Source organism: Botryllus schlosseri, chromosome 9 (genome assembly GCF_051294905.1).
Source record: "Botryllus schlosseri isolate E-star chromosome 9, Bs_hap1, whole genome shotgun sequence".
Lineage (NCBI taxonomy): Eukaryota > Metazoa > Chordata > Ascidiacea > Stolidobranchia > Styelidae > Botryllus > Botryllus schlosseri.
In genome coordinates this window covers 20,651,445-20,677,844 of record NC_137244.1, presented here as the reverse complement: position 1 = coordinate 20,677,844, position 26,400 = coordinate 20,651,445, and the positions used below count along the sequence as shown (strand labels likewise).

The 26,400-nt window shown below is 44.1% G+C and overlaps 2 protein-coding genes across 4 annotated transcripts in view; one reads left to right on the top strand and one right to left on the bottom strand.

Annotated features, from left to right (window-relative positions):
- The window catches only part of LOC145445955 (E3 ubiquitin-protein ligase rnf168-like), a 306,333-nt gene that overhangs the window by 20,324 nt on the left and 259,609 nt on the right, over nt 1-26,400 (top strand). The gene's annotated exons all lie outside the window — the stretch shown is intronic.
- LOC145445939 (S phase cyclin A-associated protein in the endoplasmic reticulum-like) overlaps nt 1-26,400 on the bottom strand; it is a 69,707-nt gene that overhangs the window by 33,901 nt on the left and 9,406 nt on the right. For all 3 annotated transcript variants that reach the window (XM_080324096.1, XM_080324095.1, XM_080324097.1), the window contains exons 14-27: nt 25,969-26,205; nt 25,667-25,809; nt 25,258-25,339; nt 24,010-24,212; nt 23,838-23,946; nt 21,151-21,239; nt 20,743-20,805; nt 20,547-20,679; nt 11,543-11,670; nt 10,719-10,842; nt 5,180-5,394; nt 4,189-4,308; nt 3,651-3,797; nt 2,307-2,697 (exon numbers count right to left, since the gene is read on the bottom strand). In XM_080324096.1, coding sequence (XP_080180222.1) covers nt 2,307-2,697; nt 3,651-3,797; nt 4,189-4,308; nt 5,180-5,394; nt 10,719-10,842; nt 11,543-11,670; nt 20,547-20,679; nt 20,743-20,805; nt 21,151-21,239; nt 23,838-23,946; nt 24,010-24,212; nt 25,258-25,339; nt 25,667-25,809; nt 25,969-26,205 — 2,184 coding nt within the window. The remainder of the gene's footprint in view (nt 1-2,306; nt 2,698-3,650; nt 3,798-4,188; nt 4,309-5,179; nt 5,395-10,718; nt 10,843-11,542; nt 11,671-20,546; nt 20,680-20,742; nt 20,806-21,150; nt 21,240-23,837; nt 23,947-24,009; nt 24,213-25,257; nt 25,340-25,666; nt 25,810-25,968; nt 26,206-26,400) is intronic.

The window sequence follows — 26,400 nt, the reverse complement described above, 5'->3', positions numbered from 1 at the left end:
TTTCAAGGAGGAATTAGAGCGAGCAAAAATCGTTAGCAATTCCAGCATCAGCTACTCGTCCTTCCAGTACTTCAAACCTAAACAGAATAATGATCCTAAATAAATGTAAAGTCTTTGAAGCTTCTGGGAAGCGACCTGCCAACCTTGAGAATCTCTATGAAGTGCTGCTTACTATTCAGCCCATTTCTATGGAAGCAGAAAGAGCATTCACTGTACGTTGGCGCTTTGTTACAAAACCCGGTCCCATCTACAGGATTCCACAATTGATGCAATGTGGTTTATAAGGATGGTATTGCAGAAGCACTGAACATTAAATTTGCGTGATTTTTATCGTATTCGCACGTACTGCACGTGTACGTAGATATACAACAACACTGTTGTTATTTTGCGATCCGTGTTTCATGCAAATCTCGTAAAATCGATTGTCGTACTTAGCAGTTACTATCCGGTTAACCGGTTAGCTAAATTCCAAATATACGGATATATCCGTTATCCGGATGGTAAAAATTGTTGATATCCGAACTAACCCTAGTACGCACCAATCGAAGTAGATTGAGGGATTTGGCATTTGAGAGATTTCAGATCTTCCTCATCAGGATACAGTGCAACGCGGAGCGGCCGACAAGGGTGAATCATACAAAAACAGGGACATGTTGGAAAACTGCTGCTGGCATAAATTTTCGAACGGAACTGATTCATTATAGGATAGGGCCACGATACGAAATAGCATCAGTGGCGATTACCAAGTTGAGCACAAAAGTATGGGTTTCAGGCCTGGTTTTGCATAAGAAATGAAAACTGTGGAGCATAGAAGCGGAAGTCGTCTGAAATGAGGGGTAAGGCGTAGTGCATTGCAAGTACCCTGTGCCTACTTGAGAACTATGCCTACTTGAGAACTATAAAAAAGCAGCACTTCGCTTCGACGGGTCGCCAATGAGTAAATCATCTTGAATTCAGCACTTGGTGAATTGGGCATTAGGAATGCAAAAACTGTTATTATTGTGAAACGGATGCATCAATACTGCAATAATAAATTCAAGATGAATATTTCGCTGACTATGACCGTGGCATGTGATATACACGGGGCGAGAGAGTTTCTACCATGAAAGTGCAATTTTAATCCGAAATTATTGACTAATTTAATGTGTCACAGCATGAATTCAAGTATGCCAGCCTGAGAAAGATGGCCATGAAACTAGTTGTTCTGTTCGGGTCTACATGCATTGGCGAGCAAAGTTTCCATTAAATACGGTTTATTCCTTGTATAGGTGGATAAACACGCGACTAATGTCTAATGCATCGATTCTGTAATCCGGCCCGCCGAGTAATATATGTTCCCCGACCGGAGAAGTTTCCCGCCCCTGTGACACGCGGCACTTGATGAATTAGGCTCTCGGCATGCATGTATTTTAACGCATTAGGTTTGGGGGGCTACGATGGGGTTAGCATTCACCGGTAAGAGTGATAACCCTTCGCTTCCGAATCTAAACTCCAAACCGAAAAAGATTCAGGATTCGTCAATATCAGCGGAGAGCCGGGAATTCCCCTTCACAAGAAACACCGCAACGTCATCCCCAAAATTAGCAATGACGCCCGCGCATTACCACAAGTAATCGCGTCTGCAAACGCCATTCACACCCGTAAATCCGGGGCGGGCGCGCGGATCTGGGTTAACGAAGGAAACGGGGGCCGTAATTGATGACGTCACACGGCACGCGAACCGGGGTCGATCGATTAAGTCCAATTAGGGCGCGTGCCGTGTCGCGAAACGCCCTTTGACTGGCCGCCATTAAATCCGCGCAACACCCGATCAAGAGCGAAACCTGGTATACTTCTGAAGCCGGGCAATAGGTACATCAGAATTATGTGACGTTATCAAAACAAAGAAAGGCAGCTAACAATCCGGATAACATATTTAAGTCAGCGGAGAGCAAACAATCGACTCACAACCCTTCCTTTCAATTTCCATTCACCGCATCATAACCTGCAATTTTCTAACTCGCGTCCGAACTATGATTCACGAGAGGTTACAGTCGGCGCTCAAGCTAATTAAAATTTCGCGAGGGATTAACCGGCCATCTGTTATGACATCGGATAAATATTTTGATTGGATTCGAGCATACCAAATTCTCGTATTGTATTTGTCGGTTTTAGTAACGGCCTGTTGAGTCTTAGAAGATGATAGGATAAAATACTCGGGTGTATTCCAATGTGAATATATTATTTAATTGTATACAATCCTTTACTATAACACTATGCTGCATACACTACTATAACACAAGTCGAAAATCCATCACACCCCATACCTGTAATAGATCGATATCTAGCTCGGCCACCGCGTTCAACGCCACCATGACAGACATCGCAATGCCCAGCACGTGAGCGGGGATTTCCCGAGGGGGTTCCGATCCTGCCACGTCATCCAAACCCACCGTTGAGTTGTTACGTAGCAGCAGCGGCCTTTCCGGCGCGCCTCGCAGCAGGACGCCGTACAGCACGCCCACGACGCCCATCAGTTCCGTGTGGTACAGGGTGAGTAGCAGTTGGGTGGGGTCGGAGTCCCACGTTGGGTGTGGGCCCGGGTGGGCTGGGGCGGTCGCGGTTCTGTGGGGCTTGTCGGTGGAAGCAGACGACGCATTGCTGCTTGTGCTGGTGCGGCGCGTTCTGGCTTCGCTATTTCCAGTGGCCTTTCGATGTCTGCAATTTATATGTATTGTATGCATTAGGGTTGTCCAAAATTTGGAAAATCTCAAAAATGCTCCGTTGTAATGTCTCATTTTATAGATTATTGATAAAAACCAGCAAGAACCCTGCAAGAAGCTCACAGGGAAGTCGTTAAGATTTCGGGCAAAGCGTTTGAAAGTAGCTGCCGCAGAGCGGGCGTGCCACCGACCATAGCAGACTAGCAATCACGAAACCACGGCTCTTGATTGGCTAATTGGCTACGTTTCAATGAACGCGACAGCAGCAGCTGATTAGGTTTTCAAGGAGTCTGATACCGGCGGCGATTCAGAAAGCGTTGTGTAGGTGCGTTGGCAGATAATGAATAAGATTAATTCAGGGCATGTTGAGTTACGAAATACATGATGAACTAACAACAGCTGCTTCACAAAAACTTCCTAAGCATGACCACGTTTTTGTTAAGGAAATCGCTGTAGCCTACATGCCTTGTTTTCAACGAGGGAAAGCTAAGCAAGCAAAGGCGCTTATGAAAGCGCCGAACGAATTCCTCGTTTCAGAAGGGAACCATCGTCATTTAATGCAAATATAGAGCTTAACAGCGACATTATGCTTTGCGCGTTCGTATTGGGCTCAAGTTGTGGTATGTAATTGAACTTTTGAATGCTCTAGTGATCGGCTGAATCAGCCGGTTATGCTTGGCACTTATCAGATGCTTACAGCAAATTGAATTCACTTGTGTAGGTAAAGTCTTCATTGATATACCATACATCTAAACCAGTGGTTCGACGAGCCAGTCTCATAGGCTCAGGGGAGGCCAAGACACACAGTAGACTGAAGCAGCAGGAATAACACCCCAATCTGTAGTAAATATACATTATAAAATTTTCTGTTTTGTGCGAAAATTGCGTTTTAACGGTTTTGCTGACGCACAGTTCATTTTGCAATTGAATAATATAACATCGACCGACCTGAGCGCCAGAAATTCCGTGACCGAGTTCAGAAACAGCAGCCCGTTCTTGATAAAAGCGGCCGCGTTCCCGTTGGCTTCGATCTCGCCTCGCACGCTGCCCAGATACGCGCTCAGCTTGTCCACCACCCCGCTGCTCACAACGTAACTGAACGCAAAGGATTCGAGCGTTAATTGTGACGGTTCGAATCCAGTATAGTGAGATATGGTATTTTTGTGTGCTGAAAATTCACGTTCCGTACCGCCAAGAGTTAAGTCTTCAAGCAAAATTATAGTTTATTTTCCTCTGTGGAAGCCTAGAAACCAAGATGAGTAGTAGTACAAAGTACAAAAATACGCACGTAAGCAGAGATAAGGAATCTGTGAAGCAACATTGTCAAGTGCAACGAAACAGGTATGGTCGAACAAATACTAAATTATCTGCAAGGTGGCGTAGAGCTTGTCATTGTTTTCTTTGTGACCGCATAAAAGGTGCACATCCGAATTCCCCCATAATTCATGCCGTCATTGAATTCAATTCGTTCAGCCCTAATAGTCACCTGACTACATCCAGACCGCGGCTCAGGAAATTATCGGCCATTTTCTTCGCGTCGACATCGTCCGACTTGGATTGCGCCGCGCAGGCTGCGCGGACGGCCTTCGTCAGTTGTTTGTTGTCGCTGAAAACAGCGGCATTGTGAAGAGGCGGCGCGTCCGTGACGTAAACAATCCCGTTTCGCAGGAGAGTGACGGCGCGTCGCGGAAATGCCGTAAGCGAAAGTTCGCGACCCGCGCCAGACAATCTCGCTCGGAAAATAGGCAAGTTCGGGGATTTCGACAGGGACATTCAGTAAGAAGAATATTCGTTCACTGTCGTTATAGTCTACACAGGTTCAAGAATTTCGACAGAGACAGCACGCGAATGTTTAAGGAAGAAGAACAACGGCGCTAATCACCTAAAATTAGACGCGTAAAATTCCGCGCCGTACACGATGCCACTAATTTTTTTCAATCGTAACTTTTTAAGCAATCCAACCGCGCAACTAGCAGCTTTTTTAGATTGCTTCCCACAGTTTTCGTTCTTTTAGTAAAAACTAAGACAATGTTACGTTTTTACTTCCTTGAAAATAGCTGCATCCAATGGTACCGAAGTAAAAATTTACGACGTGAACAGCTTACGCCGTTACTTCTAAGCATCATACGAGACGACGTTTTTTCGTGTAATTTCCCGCCCTGAAATTTACCTACCTTCAACACGTCAATTATGTTACCGAAGCAGTGCCGAACGCCAACAAACAAAATTGTGCTAACAATTCAAATATTTGGAAATTTTCGCCTTAATCCGATCGTTATCGGCGTGAAAAGTTCGCACAGCCTCATTCCGCAGCGTACAATTCCGTAAACATCGCACGCCGCACGAAACAAGACAACGAAACCGCGTATATGCAAAGCACAATGGAAATGGGTTGGGTATTTGAAAGTACACAAGGTCGGAAGGTCACAAGACGGCCGATTTGGCGCTAAAGTCTACGAATTTTCACAAAACTTTACCGTATCTGCACGGCATTCCCTTCCGATTGGATGAACGGATGTGAAGTCAGTAAACGCAAAGCAAAGGCGACGGCATCCAGCAGAGCGGACGCGGAAGGGTTGAAAATACTTTCCGGGTTCGCCGGGGTCTTGCTGCTTGCGTTGCCCCCAAATTTTCTACCGACGCCGGGGCTTTTGGGGGGAGCGGAGCCGTTGCCGTCGTGCGGCATTGATTTCTGTAACAAGTAGAAGTAGAGTGATCAAATCCAGCGATGTAGGCTTCAGAAAGGTAGGCGCACATCGCCGTAACAAAGCATCGCCTTCCAGAGGTTACCGGGACACTTCGATAACGAGATAATTCTTAATTCTTATTGCCTATTATAGGTTAATTCCAATTGCCTAATTAGAATTAAATGCCGGTACTCTGATTATAATTTACGGTTATTTCTGGTCGCCCTGATAATGCTACAGAACTGAATCGTGCAAAACTGGCCAACATGGGTGTGCAAAGTGCATGTGCAGACATTTGCTATTTTGATCCTTACGAGCAGTGGGGCTGGGCAAAATCGAGTACCCGAGTGATTCGATTCTGAATCACGTAATATGCTTCGAGTCGAGTAATCGAGTACAGCTCATTATGACGTCATAACAGAATACAATACGTCAAAGTTCAGATATGAACCGTTTATGCCACCACAAAGAATATAATGCCTGTTATCAATCTCATGAATGATACTTTGGTATTATTTCGACCATACCGATTTCATTCCACTTGGTGACAATGCCGTGGGATAATCATGACTTCGGAAATGTGTTAGGTCCGGTAACCTTCGTAGCTTTGTGCTATATGTTTCGCATGCTACGATACCGCAAATCAAGGTTTCAAGGCTTCAACAGTGAAAATTTGTATCGAAACTATAATTCTCGTTGATAAATTAACTTTCAGTGGCGAGAAGCGTATAATTACAGTACGTCGTCTCGAATCATTAAAATTGATACTAGATTCAGTTTCGGGTACTCGAATCATTGTGCCCAGCCCTAATGAGCAGGAGCTCAGATTTGATATGAGATGAACATTTGGGATATTAAAAAATGACTTTTTTTTCAAATTGTACTGGCTACTAGATAAATTGTTAGGTTACCCAAAAAATCGCTGCACGCCAATTTTGGTGCAATTCCAACCAATAGATTTATTTAATAAAAATATATTTTTTTTTCAAATTATACTGGCTAACCCCATGAAATTGTTAGGTTGTCTGAAAAAACGATGCACAAGCAATCTGGCTTCATTCCAACCCGTAGAAGCGAAGTTACTGGAGAGCAAATTTTTCGATTTGGAAAACGGCATTGTCTCCAAGCCATCGAGAGATAGCAAAGGACGCTAGGCCCGAGACGCGATAGTTAGGCCAGCGATGGTATCTTTCGCAAAAGGCCCATTGCAGATGCGATTGTGCAGGCCAGCGATGGTACAGGGCGCGCCGGGCCTATTGCAGATTCGATTCTTCAAGCCAGCGGGACTAGGCTTATTGCAGACGCGATAAATCAGGCCAGCGACGATTGCCGAGCGCGACCTGATTTCGCGAAAATCTCAGCGGGAGATCGCGTCGCGTTACGTCGTGCACAGCAGAATCTCGCTAATTGGCGACACACATCTCACTAATTGGACGCGCGCAACACCGATATAATACGTCTTATATTATTGATGTGCAACTTAATATTAGCGTCAGGATGGTCATTTCAGACGGACGGGTACTACGTACAGTACTCGACTATAGTTTGTGATTGATAACATAGTAAACTAAGTTTAGGCGCTGTCTTCACCCCAATTATTCAAAATCTCATGCCGGTGACGTCATATTTTGTAATACGATTGTTGATATACAATGTTGCTTCCAACTCTCTATTAGTTGCTGACGATTACCCCTGACGAGTGTCAGTCTAAAATGCCCGGGTACATTTCATTTTGAATACACTATTCAATTGTATATTGGAGTTCTGCGCCTCTGAGAAGCACTTGTAACTTGGTAAAAATACAAGACGTGACTCTATTTCTACTTGAGTACCAAAGCCGATTACTTTGACCACATCTGTCGCTATCGCAAGCCCATCAGGCTAGTAATCCGCAATTTCGGCGAGCAGTTTTGTCAAGCTAGGTCGCCCGCTGCAATATTCATGGCAGAGCCGTGTGATTATGACTGCGCCGGCGTCAGATGCGACGAAAATAACATTCCCGCACGGACGCGGATCCGGTTTGAGGGACGTTATCGCGATGCGGGCCATGATTGACACGGGCGAAGCACGCTTCTGGCGATGCAATATTCATGCGGGCCGCCGAGATGACATTTCGCGATTCGTCATCCGCTAATTTCTGATGTAGATTAGGCTGTATCGAGCTGGAAGAGGCCGCCCTCTAGGTTTAGCTGGAATCGAGTTCAAATCTTCAGAGTAGCACACGAAACACTACCAATATGTTCGTATAATACCGGTAACATAGGCCTGATCGAATGAACTACTGGTTTCCACTTTAGAGCTAGCGGACCGGTAAGATTACGAATAAAATTTTGCGGACCGGTGAACTTTCAGAAATCACATCAAGACAGAATCTAGCGACGACGAAAGTATGCAATTCAACACAAAGAAGTCAAATTTAAATAGGAAATTTGCTGCTGGTAAAACACCTGTCACGCGTGGTTCTATTGACGTTTCTGCGACACAATTTCCTGTTGAAACCGCCAACTCGATTTTCACTGCTGGGTATCTTATGAAAAAAATGCGACTCCGCTGTCCGGTAGATTCTCTATTTATTACACTGCTTACTGCCAAATGCCGGTAAATTGATATTGCACTGTCGAAATTCGTCAATTTTGTTCAAAAAGTCTTTAAGCTTTCATATATTCCTGGTATTAAACGAAGCAACAATTGCAGCGCTGTGACGTAGGATAACTCGAAAGAACACAGTGAGCTCTGTATCAGTCAGGAGGCGTTCTATTGTAAAATAAGATCTATTCCACGATGTATTTCTACAATTACACACACTAATTCAGGTCAAAGAGACTCTTGGAATCGCAAAAACTTCAATATTCAATTGAATATATATTCATATTGGAATAAACCCGAATACTTTCGGCCGACACTCGTTAGGGGCAAACGTCAACAACTACAGTGGATACCGTAATTTTCCATGTATAATGCGCAAAATTTTACCGATTTTTGCTCTAAAATAGGGGGGGTGCGTATTATACATGGGTACAGTAAGCCTTGAAAAAAAATCCCTAGATCAAAAACTTGAAATTACACCTTTCTTCATGTTTGTTCAAATCGCGCATCACCTGTAGCCGTTGGGCCCCGTAATTCGTATTATAGCTAGTGTGACGCGCTGCCAAATAGAAAAGCGTGTTGCTAATTAACGAAAAGCGAGTTTCTAATTAACGAGAGTCGTCTGCACAGCACGCGATCTCTTGCTTTCAGTTTGCTGTTTGTACGCGAGCGAAATTAGGTCGCTGATTGCTCCAAGCGTGCGCGGCAATCCTTGCTGATTTATCGCGTCAACGACAGGCCTTAGCAATCGCATACACATGTGCGCAAGATAAAATCGCTTGCGTAATCAGTCGCATCTCCAACAGGACTGGTGCGCCCGACATAACCGTTGGCCTGAGCAATCGCATCTGTAATTGTAATAGGCCTCGTGCGCAAGATGTCGTGAGTCGCTAGCCTGAACTATCGCGTCGCCGACCTCACAGGCTTGGGCTACTATCTACTTTCGTTTAGAGACAATGCCGTCAATTGTATTATGATTAGCGATCATCATGTCATGATTGTTCGACAGTGACATCGGAAAACAGAACAACATCGTGTACTAAAACGCAACTATTCATGTACTGTGAATCCAGGGTGCGTGCTATACATGGGTACAGGCTTTTTCCTAGAATATACACGTCATTTTAAGGGTGCGTATTATACATGGGGGCGCACTATATTCGGAAAATTACGGTAATTGTAAAGGACATTGTACGTCAGCAATCGCATCACGAAATAGTTGTTGACGAATGACGATCACCGCCGACGAGTGTCAACCGAAAATATTCGGGTTTAGTCAATATGATTATATACGGAAGTCATGTACATCCAAGTATCTTATGTCCCAAAATATGACGTCACCAGCATGAAAATTCGAATAACCAATGGAAACAGCCGGCACAAGCTCAATGTGCCATATTTATATTATAGACATTCAAAATTTGATAATTTCTGTTTCTAACTTATAGAAAGTTTTCAACCACTTACATTTTGCGATTGAGAATAAAATGTAAACCATGCCTGATGGACATGCCAGAAAATAAACGCGGAATAAACGGTCAAATCCAAGCACCATTAACAACTTAATTACATGCAACCAACACACGTCATTAGCACCCACACTACAGGCACTAAAACTCTCGACAATTTCGCGCGGTCGTCGTCACGTGACCCGTCCAACCACACACATTTGTAACTACACGGCTCGGGAATGGATTCCGGGGTCGGAAAGGCGCATAAAATATTCATAGCCGTCAAGGTGACATAGCAGACCGTATCGCGGACGATTTATCTTCACGGAAATAGTGAGATACATCCGCGTATATAGGTAGCTGCGCTGGGGTAAACAAACATCAGGCGTCCAGGGTCGCGGCGCTGTGAAGGCTTGTCTCGATAACGGGGATGTCATGAAATATGCAGCGTCACGCGTATGGATAAGAAATCGAAATTAGCGCGTCGGGGCCGCTCTACATCGCGAAAGTACACACCACGACACAGGATCAACACGACACATCCGTTCCTAATCAAAACCACAGTATGCAATGCCACAATCGAGAATCGATTTGGTGCTACCAACGCAAACTGACTAATGGCACTGCAAATAGATACAATCTTCGCAATAATATATTCAGTTGCAATGATACAGGCGGTCAGGCGCTATAGCTCTCTCGTATTTCTAATTTTACTATGCGCGACGTCATAATTAGCAAGCAATACTGATTGTCGTTAGACATAGTTTATGGATGCTCGCATTATTGCTGACGGTATCCCCTGATGAGAGTCAGCCGAAAAGCTTCGGAAAAAGTATTACGAGATTCTGTATTCTACTTATGGAAGTGATAAAACTTATCCCAAAACTACTCTCTACTTTACAAGATCTCAGGTGTAAATAGGAAGTAGTTTTGCCTGAAAACGGTGGAATAGTAGTGGAGCTTGTCTAGAAACATAACAACTCGGATTGTAAAAAGTAGTTCAGCACAGAAACTGTGGACGTATAAGTAGTTTAAAACCCGAGAACTTCAATAACTAGTGAAGCAGGCCAAATCTACTAGATAACTCGAAAAAGACGAAGTACTTCGTTCCTGGTCATCTCTGTTCGTAATCTATAAATTCAAATCTATAATGACTAAATTCAATCTCTAAAGACTTCAGCATATAGGAAAAACGTACTTGAGAACCCGAAAAAGTAGCAGTCCTTCGTTATTAACCGTTTGTGCGTACCGCCCCATGGAATAGCAATTCCCACAAAACACAGTCCGCTTACCGTTAACAAAAGAGACAGCACGTCGATAAGCACGGTGAATCGAAACGAGTATAACATGTACAGCACGTTGTCGTGGCTGAACTCGCAGGCCGTCTTCAACGCCGCGGCCGCATTCGCGATTGTCCTGAAGGAAAAATGACAAGGATGATTCACAGCTCAACCCTGTGCGAAAGATATGACCAGGGAATATATTGCCGACTAATCTCACCGACAAAGCAGGTATTCTCAAAACATTTTTGATACGTGCCCCTATTTTGGCAGAGAAATCTGCACGCGACCCGACGATGGGCAGTACGACCTGTGTGTGTAATTGATATTTAAAACGCGCGAACGCAAATATCAATCGAGAGTTTTTTTCCTGAGAAACTGATTATTATCCAATAAAACACGAACACACAACAAATCCATTTTTGCTACAATTCCAATGAGTGAAAATCAGCGAACTAAACATATGCAAGTAATGTCCAAGGGGTTCTGTTCTTCTGTAGCACCCCAAGAAAGCGCAAAAAGGCGGCACGCACCCAAACAGAAGTAGCCACTGCACGCATCGGATATATCCCCATAAGGATAGGTGTAGCTGACACGTTTTCACCCATTGTAATGGGTGTAATTCAGTAATTGGTACCGGAAACTGCGGACGCCATCATTCGCGTATTACGTTATGGTGATATTCTGCTGAATACACACACCCATTTCCCACCCATGTATTTACATGCACATATTTTTGTTAGGTTCATATACGAAAGAGCTTTTCTCCCTGTCTGCGGTTATAGACCCGCGTCCCCGCGGAATCGCATCGGCTATTATAGGAATTTTGCGTTCACCTGTCCGGAAGTATAGGCACCGCCTCGCCTTTGTAGCTCGTGAGGTTTGAGTTGAGGGTAAGCTCCAGAATTTTCTCCAACGTTTCAAAGCCACCGCACGCGCGAAACGAGTTCTTCACCTCCTGGTCCTGCACACGGAGCGGCGATGGTAAATGAGCCATGAAAGTTACAAATTAAATATACCGATGATTTTTAAAATGGTCACCAGTTAATTCGTCATCCTGAATTCGGCGCTTGGCGGCCTTAAACCTAATATCTTACCCAGGGGTAGCCAGCTCAAAACGGCTCGCGGGCCACTTTTCAAATTTCGTAGAGGCCGCGGGCCGCAATATTGAGACAAACAAGGCCACACTGTTTAGCAGCCATGTTTTTAAAACTTTACGTCTGTACAGAGCTGCGTTCTCTAAATGGGCGACCGACACAGTTACCACAAAGGAAATAATATTTTACTAAAGAAATACAAATACAACAAAAGTATCATGATCATCACTTTTATTTTATAGTACGAGCTACGCACGATATCTGACCAACGCCTTATATGGACTAAGGAATCGATATTGGGGCTAGCGAGACAAGGTACACCTCGCGTTGCTTGATCTTGTGGGGAAGCCCCAAGCCGTTTTAAGCATCTCGGAAATGTCAGGGAAGTTTGCCCATTCATATAAGCTGATTTCCCCTCGATGGAATACTGTTGCCATTTCAGCTACCCAGGAACAGTGATGTTGGGGACAGAAGAATAGCCTACTTTGAACAACAGCAATATTTTGAAACCGAAATCAAATCCATAATTTCAAAATGCTTTACTAAGTCTTCTTCCAAAATCTCAATTCAGATCGCAGGCCGTGTTGTCGGTGACCCGAATTATAACTAGGGCTGGGCACAATGGTTCGAGTACTCGAATCTGAATCGAGCATTAATTTTAATGATTCGAGTCGAGTAGTAAAAGACGATTTTTTCGAGTACTGAGATTATACACTAATCGCAACTGAAAGTTAATTTACCAACGAGAAGTATAGTTCTGATACTATTTTCCACTGCGGAAGACTTGAAACCTTGATTGGCCATGTCGCAGCATACGAGACATAGTACAAGCTACGAACGTTACTGGAAATAACACATTTCCGAAGTCATGATCATCCCACAACATCGTCAAGAAGTTCAATGAAATCGGTATGGTCGAAAAAACACCAAAGTATCGGTAATTAATGTGACGGATGACAAACATTTTGTTCTATGTGGTGGCATAAAAGGTACATATTTGAACTTTGACTTAGTACATTCTGTTGTGATATCAAAAGGAGTGATGCTCGGATACTCGACTCGAAGGGTAATACGTGATTCAGATTCGAATCACTCAGGTACTCGATTTTGCCGAGCCCTAACCCTAATTAGAGCCTATTTATCAACAGGTTGCAATTGGCTATTTGGCTGTTGGTTTGATTTTGAATACTGCGATGACAGGGATTGTTACATTACGAGAGTAATCACGTGATCCCTAAACGTTAACATTGGCTATTCGGAACCACACCACCACCAATCCACCATGCGTCGTTTGCGAAAGACCAAAACCAATACAGAAATGTATCTCATTTGAAGCACATCAGCATCGGTATGGTTAAGTACAGTGCTTACGTCTCCGCGTATAACAACAACGGCGCGTTTACATCACACAGCACGCAGACATAACATCTAGCGCCAGGCAAGGGAAAACTGATCTACAGATTGCAATCAAACAAAATATGTGTACACCAGCGTAAATCAACCCCCGATCGGCAATGGCTTCATTATATTCGCACATGAGCCACCCAGTCGATGTTTTGAAAAGATCTGGCACCGGGCTTGTTTCGTCAACAATATCTTCAAGTCCACGCAGCGAGGATAAATAAAGGCATTACGTCACTTCTGAGCCACCGCGATAGCCGGATTGCGCGACCGGAAACCGGGGAATAAAAACAATTACGCCTCGCTAAAGCCACGCAAACAAACTGTTTGCACATTCGCTTGCAAGTTGAGCCCGAAAATTGACAGCTAGTCATAAATCCAAATCTTGGAAATGTGAATAGGAACGCATGAATGCAGGTACGTGTGAACTGGCGCTTGGAAGTCGTAAAGGTCGAAAATCTGACCGATACTGCCAAAATCTTGCCTAGATATTTCGAAATTTCTAGTGCCATAAGCAGTATAATGCTACTGGCAAATATAGAAAGGCATTCGTAGTCAACGGACAGTACATATACGATCACCGTGTACAAAATACGCACATTTCAACATCGAGCCAATCAGGACTAGTTATCATGTTATTAACGATTTTATTCGAGAAATTGGACTCGGTTGCAGTAAAAAGTTGGGCATTACTTCAGGGCTACCTTATTTATAAGGAATTGGCGCAGTCCGGACACTTCCAATGCCATTTTGCTCATCGAAGTTTACTTGATGAAACAACGGATGTCAGAAACGCCTCATGACATGATATGGATGTGCGGTATGGCACCAAATTTGGGCATCGAATATGGAAACGGGAGAGTCAAATTTCAAATATGGCATACAATATAATCACACACTTCCATACTTGACTACATTTGTCGGTACCAAACTGATTAGTGAAATTTGTTCAATTGGAATAATGCATCTCTTCACCATGATCTACGGACCTCCAATTACTAGTATTAAAGCAAATGCGATCACAATATTTACTGTGGCGTATGCATTTACGGGACAGACTCTTTAGCACTGGCTCCTGTAAATTTTCTAGACATCTGGGCTGGTTCAATTTCAAGTATATCTCGTACAATATGTCAACATCCGAGGCCGCCCGTGTGTCATGATATTCATTACATCGGGAGTATAAGAAAGTATGGAAATTTATCAAATACGGTACGGAAGAATGTTGATATGGTATGGGAAACACTAATTATGGTATGGAAAGAGATTATCAAGTATGGAAATGGAAAACACACAACACCATAGTATAACTTAGTTACAAGTCACGCCATAGACACGGCATAAATCGTGTTCGTAAAATATTATTCTCCTCGATTACAAACGGGAAGGTTTTACGCAAATCCGAGTTAGTACGTAAGTAGGAGATGTCACACGAAACGGTCACATCATTCCATACATTAAGCCCAAAAAACGTCAAGCGGCCAAGCCTTCCATAGCTGATCGGCCAACTTGAAAGAATTGCAGAGAAACAAAATGGCGACCACGTTTGAGAACGACGAACCCATCACATCCCACGGCTTGATAGCGCCGGAATTATCGCGTGTGGTCACATTATCCGCGATCAAGTTCACCAAATCGCAAGCTTTCTACACCCGCAGCCTTCACGCAATAAGACAGGTTTAGAAGCACGAGATCACTTCGACTTTGACACGGGGCTAGCCCGCTAAGTATCAAGGCCGGCCGGGTTATCGTAAGCCGAAAATAGGGGTCGCCTAGCCGCGATATCGGGGCATTTAGTTCCACTTGGGTCCGTGATGATGATAAATGATGACAAAATGATTCCACCGCGAGTAACACCCCGTGTCTAATCTTATTAGGCCTCGACGCCGCGGTTGAGTCAAAATCTGACGACTACGCTGGCCGCAAAGCGGCAGGCTATTGTTACGCGGAAATTCATCTTCCTAACGATATACTTTGCCTATCGCAAAACAGGCATTAGACGCGGAGAATTGTTAACAAACAACCTTTTTAGTAAGCCGGGGTGATCCATTTTAGTTTTGTAATTTCACAAGACGCTGATCTGCGGCCGTGCGTTCGCCACGCGTATTAATAGCTCGCGTGGCCGCTTTGAATGTTGAACGATCGCGGTCTGCGCATGTCAGAATAGGACGGCCATTATTTGATCGTAAGCGTTCCGGACGTGAGCTGTCTTAATCAGATTACGCGGACCCCGTAATCACGCGAGACTCATAATCGCGAATGCAGGCTCGAGGAGTCGTCACGGTTCGAGCTATGCGTAAAAAAAGGTCAAATTTGTGGGTGTCTTCGACCAGTCGAAATCTGTCATGTCCAAAAGTTGAGGGTATAAGATGCTTTTCCTGTACCCATACGCATGACCACGAACTTCCCTCCGTGGATGGAACGACTGCAGTCGTCATATTATCTTGGAATGTAATAATAGATGATTATTCGCATACGGCCACGCCGCTGCAGTAAGGCCAGAAAGTCAATTTTGCTCGCAATCACACAATAGCTTAACTTGCGTACATAATAGTCTGGTGAAGCCAAGCGTTCGACTTCTCAGGTCGATTTGATATTTGACAAATCAGCCCTGTAATCACGAATAGTTTTATTTTCCATACACAACATTCTGAATTCGTTATTCTCCAGCTCGGGAAGTGAGCAAATGAGACCTGATGTCCATGAAGATGTAAAATGCACCCAAAAACAGCCGGCAGACGCTGTCAAATCGTGAATCTACGGAGCTAATTAGCAAAAATCACCGTCTACCGGCCACCCTCCAAGACCAGCACACTCGCAAGCCCCTAAAAAACGATAGTTTTCCACACAATGATCCTTGTTGTTGCAGACCGCGGGTTGCTTACACAGAAAACCCCGTTAAGATCAACATACAGATACCGCGTGGGGGCCTACAACATCCAAAAGCGGGTCCGGGGGTTTATCGCGAACAGAACACGATGTTGGCAGTATCTGATTTCACGGCCGCCCCCGTGACCCCGCCGGAGTTTACAAAATGACATAATCTCAATTACGTGCGCAAATCCGCGGAATTCCGGCACCTCGTTTCGTGTTTGCCGATTGATTAGGCGGGTTCCTGCGGGGGTGAATTTTTCGTCGGGCCGCGCGCGCGCCGCACGCCTACAAAGGCCGGGCTGGATTTAATTATTGACGGATTGGATTAGGGAGGAGGGGGTTTGCTTGTCGGATCGGGTGACAGAAATTTCGCGCCCCAGGGATGAAAAGCCAGGCGTAAGCCTCGAGACAAATAGAGCCGCGGCGGTTTAAGGTCAAAAATCAAGGGCCACATTGGTATTGGGTCTGTGAGCGGGTTGCAGGACATTATGCATGCGGCACAATGAAAAATGACAGTAGGACATGCAACACTCGCGCGTGTGACCCTAACACCAAAATTAACCTTACCCAAACCCTAACTTTAGCCCACGTGCTCATAATATTAACGGACTCTGGAGCCAAAGCCGTCGAGAAATCCAAGTAAGCAGGCGTTGCAAATATCTACCGTTGACGGTTGATGTCATTTCGTAGTTCGCTTTTTCGGATTTATGCGTCGAATAACAGTACATCCAATTTATAATGCGGATCCCTAATCGGCTGTTGTAACCACTAAACTACTGAACTCCATGTGCTATCGATTCCGAATTATCACTCCAGTATACATAAAAAAGCCCATATTGAATTCCCGAAAAGAGGCCTCGCACAAGTAACCAATCCGAACACAGCCGCATCGGGGAAAATTTAAAATTTTGAGATTCTATAATACGATATCTCGATAACTGCCCAGCTTTGGAGCCATTATCGCCCCGGATTATAAATGGGAAATATATCGCGGTATTCGGTGGTGATTTGCCATGAATCGTTGGGTAGCTGTTCGTAGTTTGACTGCAATTCCGTGTTTTATATTATGCCCCACATCGAAGCGCAGTCGGGCGTGCTGAACTGCTGATAAACGGTTGGTTAGCTTGTATACCGGCGCTGAATTCACATCTGCGTCGCCTGGCGACAAAGCGAATCGCGATAACACAAATCCCTCTTGTCCACTCAAGTGGCGTACCGACACAGCGGGCGCGAAAGGTGAAACATAGTGTCCACCGTGTTTGGTAAGCACGGGATAATAGATCGCCAGCCCATCCAGCCGTTACGTTTGGCCTGGATGACCAAATTATTGACAATATGAAAGCGTACGGCCGGCACGTGCGCAGAGCGGTATAACTCTATAATCCAAGCCACCTAACCAAACAACATCGCAAAATCGCAATGCCAAAAACGGAAAAACCAGTACGTAAATTCATACTTGACTAAACTTTACGGCTTAAAACGCGCCTCCATTATCTAATCACAGGTAAATACACGCGTGGTAATTACGAATGATGGTAGCGTGTCTTATCAACAGGAAAATAGTGAAAAACAGCACCGACAGAACCAATGTCACCTCGAAATCGCGTATGCAAGAATAGCCTTGACACCGCATTAACGACGATGGCCGTGCTCAATACCGGATGGAACACGATACCGAATCAGAAGAACACCGGTAGCATAAAACCATTGCTTTAAACTGAGAATGGCTTAACAGTTAACACCGCGGATATGTCAAGGTTATGAATTACAGGCCGCCGTATCGTATGACCATACGCGCCTAAGATGATAGCATCAGCAATTTGAGAACACCCAACTACCGCGCGTATGGACGCTTTTATCGGGCCGCGCTGCGCGTTAATATACGCCAGATAAGAAGGCCGCGGCGTATAGGTATTGACCTTCACCTTACCCTTTAGCACACCGCAAATTGCTACTTATTTCCAGCGGATATTTTCGGCCAACCAGGAGAGTCTCATGAGAAAAAAAAACGGTTAGCGATCCAATTAGGACGAATTCGAGAATACGTAGGCCGCGAAAGGACGAGATGTTGAGAACGAGATTTATTACATCGGTAACTGACCCTCTTACAATAACACCTTGAATTTATTGCTATACCCAACCTGTTGTAACAAGACTCATTCGAAGAAGCTTAACAGCGCCACCGCCCGCATCCGAGAGGCTAGGTTCGGTAAATTCGGCGCCGTGGACTGGTCTCAAGCGGCTCACGGAAGTTCAATGAAAATAATAGCTTGTTGTTTTTTCAAAGTCAATGATATTTAGTCATATTATCGATAATAGCATAATACCACCTTAAATCGAAATTAATTCCGACGACTTCTAGCTTGGCGTTATTAACGCGTTCCGTTATTGCGCACGCCTGTTACGTCACTTTCCACGCCGTTTTACCGCCATTTTATCATCACAAAATATTATCAGACACAGCTAGGTTGGATGTTAACGAGGCTAACTTCACAATATAGTTTGCTTGGCTTTTAGATGATGTAATTTTGCGTGGCTAAAGACTCATCTGTATACACATTCCGGCATCAGGAATAATCAATGCGATATTCGTGAATCACTCCCTCGAACGTTACCAATACATTGTAATGCGTACACAACGCATTGGTAACAGACCCGTCGTCAGATGTAGCGTTTTGATCTTGAAACGAGGCTTACCGGAAGGACACGCACTAAAAACAAACGACTATCAAGTTGATTGATCAATGATCAGAACTCCGTCATGAGGTACTCCGCTTACAGGCCTTAACGGCTTCGTACATTCGCGCAACTCGTTACAAGCACCGCGGACCATTATTTAACAATATTTCATCTTACCTAGATTACGCATAGAGCGGGCGCTTTTTCATTACTACGCTAATCGCTTCGGAAAGACAAATAACGCGGGCTCGCTAATTGGCAGGCGGCCCGCATTTTTCACTTTCGCGCGGTAAGCCGCCGGCAAACGCCCGACACCGCCGCGCTTGTAACCATAGACCGCCGGATCCGATACCCTTCGACGCGTGGCTTAAAAGACGATTTATTTCCGCGAGAAGGCTTCCGCGAAGGTCGATTTTTTTTCAGCGGCCTTCAGTTGCCGCGAAATATGATTGACGAGGACGGGATAAATGGAAATAACTGTCCGCTTTCGAAATAGGAAAACGCATACGTGAGCGCTACCACGTCAGGGGGTAGTTAGCGTCGCTACTGAATTACAAGTAGAAGTAAAGCCGTAAATTCCTACCAAATTACAAGTAGAAGAAGCAATTTATGATACTTTCATTTTATATTTCCACTCGAAATAAGTGTCATAAATTGCTACTTCTACACGTAATTTAGTAGGAATTTACATTAAATCTACTATTTGAAACTAGTTGATTTCATTTTATATTTCCACTCGAAGTAAGTAACTAGTTTCAAAGAGTAGATTTAAAATAGGGGCTGTGGACTTTATGTTTTTGGCTGTCTATAGATAACAGGATATCGGATGCAACGCAATACCGGTAATTCGCAAGACGCGGTCATTGTCGAAGTAGTCAGCGTTGCTGTCGTAAATTGTTACTCAATTACAATCGAAATTTGCAATTTCAAGACAAGTCAAGACTACTACAAGTGGACGTAGAATATCAAGGGTCTCAAAATGCCCCGAGTACGTAGTTTAAAAAAGACTTGGCTACTTCCGAAGTTGTATTCACGCGACCGACGCGAAGTGACTAATGGATACATAACATCGGTAGAGTCTTCTGAAAATATATCAAGTTACCGCCGGCTATTTCGCGCGGCTCCTTTGATAATTTCTCCCGTTGAAGTGTTGCAGACTTATCCCAAAACAGCGTTCTACTTCTCAAAATCGATATCGCGAAAAGTAAGTTATTCTGCTCAAAAACTGTGGTAGCGGCCTAAAACACAACCCCTGAAGCAGCGCACGCAGGAAAACATACTTCGGCAATCCGGAAAGGCTCAAGTACTTTTGTCACTGACCGCCTCTGGGAAGAGGTAAATCTCGACAGGCGCCACGGCGCGCCATTCTATCATATCACGCATATAAATAAAGAATGATTCCAGTACACTCTAAGGATGAGTTTCCGTGAAATCTAACCATTTATTTTCAGTATACGATCAGCACAGCACGAACATACACAAGTCTTTTGACGCTCAGATATCTCGTAGAACACGTGAATTACCGATCTCGGAAACACGGCATTGCCAGCCATTACCGCGGTGATACTTGTCACATTAAAATGGCGAAAGTGCGGCATCAGGTTGTTTCGCTTCGGTTTGGTAATATCATATCCGAAGATGCAATCGGCCTTTATATCATCATTTGCCACATCGCGCGCACGCGCTGCGTTTAGCGCTGTGTTGCCAGCAGAGTAGAATTAGAACTACAACTAAAATTATCTATCTCTGTATTGTAGTTTGTGATGTAATACCCGATATAAAAATCTACCTTCTTTTCGAGCAGTCTGATCAATTCTCCGAGAGAGCGGTCTAGCGCGGCCGCACGATTCGCGGGCCACGGGCCGCTGGCCTCCTTCTGTGACGTCAGTTTCCGGCCGATATCCTTCACGAGACGCGCCACCCTGCAACACACGGCGCTCGCGATTCACCGAGAAGGCTAAAGAAAACGGGACATTGAAACGTACTTGCTCTTTGAAGCGGACATCGAAGTCGATTTTTCGTCCAGCGCTTTCAAAAACTCGCGGCCTCTGCGGAATAGAAGCGTACTAGTTCGTGTTTTCGAGGAAGTACAGAGCAAGGTTTCCTATAGATCTTCCCAAAACTGAAAGCGGGCGTGTTTGAAGCTGAACGGGTCTGTGTCGGATTTTACGGCAGGATCTCGATTATCATGTGCAGGAGCTAATACCGAGAAAGTCGTTTCCCTTGATATAATATACATAGCAGCATTTGAACTACCGCAAGCCATTCAGATCGGCCATAGTCCATTGGTAATTAAAACTGTATTCAGGGAAAACCTCGCCATAGATAAAAATCACGCCAGATAACGCGCGACGCATAGCATTACCGCGCATGACGTGACAATAGCAACGCACCTCGTCGTCATTCTAGTCTTCAGCTTCTTCGCGCGTTTCTTCATGGCTCTCTTCCTCTCCGTTATCTGCGCTTCCTTTTCCTTCGCCGCCTTCGAAAACACGAGTTCGGCTAGATTCGCGAACGCAACAAGGCCACTATTGAGTGTTATCTATCGACTATTGATGTATCACCGTGGTTGTGCAAGTCTCGCGAGATAGTTACCAGTCAATTCGGCACTTGGTGAATTCGGCATTAGAAATGTAATAACTATTATTGCTATTATGAAAGTGATGCATCCATGTAGTAGAAAAATATTGGAAAATGAACATTTCCCTGATTATGAGCGTGAATTGATATACGGCACTTGTTGAATTCGCCACTCGATGAATTTGGCAATAGAAATGTAATAAATACTTATTAATATTATTATGAAAGCGATGCATCTATATTGCATGAATACTTCCGAAACTAAATGTTACCCTGAATATGAGCGTGAATTCTGATATACGGCATTTGGTGAATTCGGCACTTGCCGACTTGGGACAACTACATCATTCCAGTTGTGTAGTTGGACTGATTAGAGCGAAATGCCGATAATCTAAATATAATCTAATTTGTGAAATATTTCTATGCGTTAATGCTAATTCTAAACGAATTACTGGTTTTCCTGTAAATACTACAGAACTGTACAGCACGAAAAGGGCCAAGCTTGCTGTGTACAGACATTTGCTATTCTCGTGTTCATGAAAGAACTAGGATTCGATATGAACGTAAGTTGATTCAATCTTGAAGTTTTCGCGAACTCAATAATTCTAACTTGGAAAAAACTGTGTAGTTATAATTCTAATAATACTCTAATTCGGGAAAAAACTTTGTAGCTGTGATGTTAATTCTAATCTAATTTGGAAAAGCTGATGATCTTCTAATTGGCCAAGTCTGGCGCACTCGGTACGTAAGTATTAATGTGGTCGGGTTGGGGGTTGGGGATAGGTTCGGGGATAGGCTACAGCCAGAGCGACGTTTCAAGGTAGGCTACACTAGGATTAGGGACCACCAAGTGTCGAGTTCATTAACTGTCAAGCCGACACGCCGAATGAACTTGTGACCAACGAGATAAATGGAAACTTGAAAAACCTGTGACAAACAAAATTTTTCAGGGGGGTTTATCGCCCTATGGTTACGGCGACGGAAATAACCTCGAACATTTCGCCGCTAATCCAGCGATTCGCAATCTCGTAAGGACTGACAGGGTATTTTCCTTTCCCGTGCCGTGTTGCCGTGTACGAAAATCAATACCAGCACGTTGAAGGCCGAACACCGCGTGCGAACAAGGGCATTTTATCATCAGTCTATATGCGTTCGGGAATTCTCCAGCATAACGGTAGAAATAGGAATATAGCTACACAGTTATTCCCAAATTAGCCTAGAATTGAATGATAGCTACAGTTTTTATTCATTTTGGATTACAATTAGAATTATAGCTACACAGTTTTTTCCGTATCAGATAGGAATTAAAATTACTAAATTCTCGAAAACTAAGAAATTGAATAAAGTTCAGTTCATATCAAATCTCTCATAAGCACGAGAATGGCAAATGTCTGCACAGCAAGCTTGGCTCGTTCCGCACTATATAGTTCTTCTGTAGCGTTTTCAGGAAAACCACACATTATATCAAAAAAAAATTGGAGCATAGAAATAATTCACAAATCAGATTAGCATTGGATTACCGGGATTCCGCTATGATTAGTCCAATTCGAAAACTAGAATTATCCGGCTGTAGACATGTAACACGTTACAGCTGAGCAATGGAGCATCGATCACCACTCCAGTCCCCATGCATAAGACTTCAAAATGCCGAAATTGAAAACGGGGGAGACGCATCTATACAGTGGAGACAGTGCAGACCTACGTCAGCAACCCTCATCGGATCGCTAGCCTTAATGCGACAATACAGCCACTGAGCAGCATCAGAATAAATATCGCTATGGGTGTTGTTACCATATCCGAAGATAATACTCGGCCTTTTTATCATCACTTGCTGCAAACGAATGCCACTGGGAACACGGAACACAAGCACGAACTAAGTAAATGTAGCCAGAATTACTATTAGAGTAGATTAGAAGTAGCGATTCCAAAGAGTAAGAAAGTAAGGGTAAAGACATGCATTAAGTAAATAGTTCATACTCCTAGTAGTATGCCTGAGGCTGCCTACTTTTTAACTCAAAAGATGTCACCGCGAGTAATGCAACATGACAAACGGCAATGTAATCAGGTGCAGCTTTCGAAAATATACTCAGCGGCCACGATACAGGGGCTATCTGTATCGGTTGTCAAGATAATTGCATTCCAAAAAGTGATGGAACATCCATCGGAAAACCATGTCTCCTTTACAAACTACATACCGTACAAAAGTTAGTAGTCTCGGCACAGTCGTAACAGAGTTACAGACAAAAAGGCAGCCACGCAGCAATTTTACAATCCATGGTGTCAGTGACAGGTACTTTCGTATTTAGTATTTTTGGCTAAACTAGGCCTAGAATGCCCACTTTTTCACTTGCTCAGGAATCTGCACTTTTACTCGTGCTCGGGTAGAAATTTACGACGTCACATCTACTTCTACTTGAGTATCAACTATGAAAACTTGGACCCCCGCTGGGCGTTGCGCTCGTGTAACTGTATAGATTCCCCCTATCGCTAGAAAACGTACTCGCTTTTCTTCCGCAGAAGGTACGTTTCGCGGGGAAATAATGGTGTTTTCGGATACCATTGATTTATTGAGGCTCGTCGCGTCGCCTTTACCATTGTCCCGGTCCTCCCTGGCAAAAAAAACCACATATACAGGATTCCTATAGCTAGAAACACCACGAAAAGTGACTTACTCTCTCTGCAGTGATGCCAGATCTAATTGAGCGCTTGCCGAGTTGTTCCTAGTCGCCTTATCCCCTTCCGAGATGGTGTTCTGTAAATCGCCTGGCTGCATGTTGCCGCTTGACGACAGAGAAAATCGGCCAAGAGACAGCTCCAAAGCTTTTTCTTTCCGTTGCTCCAATTGCTCCTGGTGACGCCGTTCACTTTCGTCATGCTGTAGATAACAAACTTGGTTAAATTTGACAATTTCAGGCTACTAATTACTGATCTCTGATATTCTGCGTCTAGAAATGTGTTAGTATAACATAGGTTTACCATACGTCCTTTTTGAAAGTGTCCGCGGAGGACAACTCAATGTCCTCTTTTTTTGAGAATCCTGGTTAAATGTACGTGGAAATTGGACTGCGATACAGGAAATCAGCGGCCAAGTAACGGACTGACGGGTTTTTCGGGACTTCAGCCAGGAAAATGACATTTGTTTTAGTCAACCAACGAAACATCTCATAGAAAGCTGGTAAATCCGGATTCAAGCAGCAAAGATGACCTTTTATTTAGTCAAGCGACCACAAGGTCGGGAGAAATTTACCATTCATTCAGGAATTCACTCCAGTATTATAAGTCTGAAAATTTTGAAAAAGTGTCCTCTTATAAATAAAGTAACCCTAGTGTAACAGTATAATATCACGAGGCCCCTGTAACAAAACCGCTTCCGGGCAATGTCAGAAATTAATTTGCATCACACACACTCACATTAGACAGTCATATAAAAATAACCACACTGTCTCAAAAACCTATTTGTTCAAATAATACTTTAAAACATAGCCACACAGGTTCTACAGCTAGAGTAAGTCATGCGAGTACTAAAAAAGCTTGTGAACGACCGCGTCCTGTTGAGGGCGTAAGAGAGTAAAGTGGCATCAGTATATTTCGCTTCAGGTGTTTGATTTCATATCCGAAGATACAATCGGCCTTTATATCATCATTTGCCACACAGCTTTAACGCTGAAAAAACCCACCTATCGGCGAGTACTAATGAACTTTGTTAAGGACCACGTCCCGTCAAGGACATAACACAACAAAGTGGCATCAGGATATTTCGCTTCAGGTTTTTGATTTCATATCCGAAGATACAATCGGCCTTTATATCATCATTTGCCACACAGCTTGTACGTTGAAGAAACCGGCCCATGGTAATCAGCGCAATCTACCGACACCAAAAAAACGTTGGTGGATAAAGGAACAGGATATAATTCTCGTACCTTGGTCTGGATTTTCTTTTGCAATTCTTCGACAGCTTCCTGCTGGGCCGCGTTAAGTGCAGACAGTCTTGTTTTACGATCCCTGTGAAATAGCAGTACAAAATGAAAGCTGCATAATAAATAGGAATCGATTGCCAAACATTGCGACGATGTCAATGCATGAGTAAGCAGGGACAATTTACCAGCTCTGCCGTATTCCAAAATCTCGAATCGTTCAGAACACAGCACATAAATTCGCGACAAGAACACAAACTGAAACAAAGCCCGCAAATCAACATCCATACACCATTTTAGCAGAAGTTACTGTCTACAGGGCCTGCATTCCAGTTGAAAAAAGCGCATACATCCTTTCACGGTGTACGATTTCCGGGATCAGGATCCCAGACAAAGTGTCTACAGCGAACCTCACCTTTCTTTTTCTCTGGCCTGCTTCTCCCTCTCCTTTTCTCTCTCTTGCTTCAATTGCTCGATCCTGGAATCGTGCTCCTTGCGTTTGTTGATCAATTCGCTGAGTCGGTCTTGCCGCTCCTTTTCGATTAGGCGTCGCCTTTCCTGCAAACGAATTTCCGGCAATGAGAACTTGTGGGCGAAATGACCTGACCACAGCAGATGTATTCCATTCCTGACCAGTGACCAACATAGTGGCCAGGTATAGTGTGTCGTAATCCCTATGACCAAAACGGTCTAGCACTGTGACACTGATTTAACTACCTTGGCATTCTCCTCCTTGGCCGCCTTGACCTCGAACATCTTCGACCTCTCCTGCTGGATCTCCTGCAGCCTGGCGTCGTGCTCCAGAATCCTGCTTAGCACATCGTGCCGCTTGTTCTGCTCCTGCAGCTCATTGATGAACAGAATCTCGTTGACCTTGGTCTCCTCGGCCTGCGCCTTGCGAACGATCTTCATCAGTTTCAAGGCGCGCTGCTGCTCAGCGCGCTGTAGTTTTTCCTGGGGTAAAGATATGTCGATAAGGGGGCGATGAATTTATTTCAGCATCAAAACACTGTTGAAATAGTGCAGTATACCATGGACACTCAACTGGCGGACCTTTTGAGCGTTGGATCAAGGTCTATCTGTCTCAGTATTTCCTTCTTTTTTTATAAATAAAACTAAATCCATTGACATTGATTTGACTAACAGAAC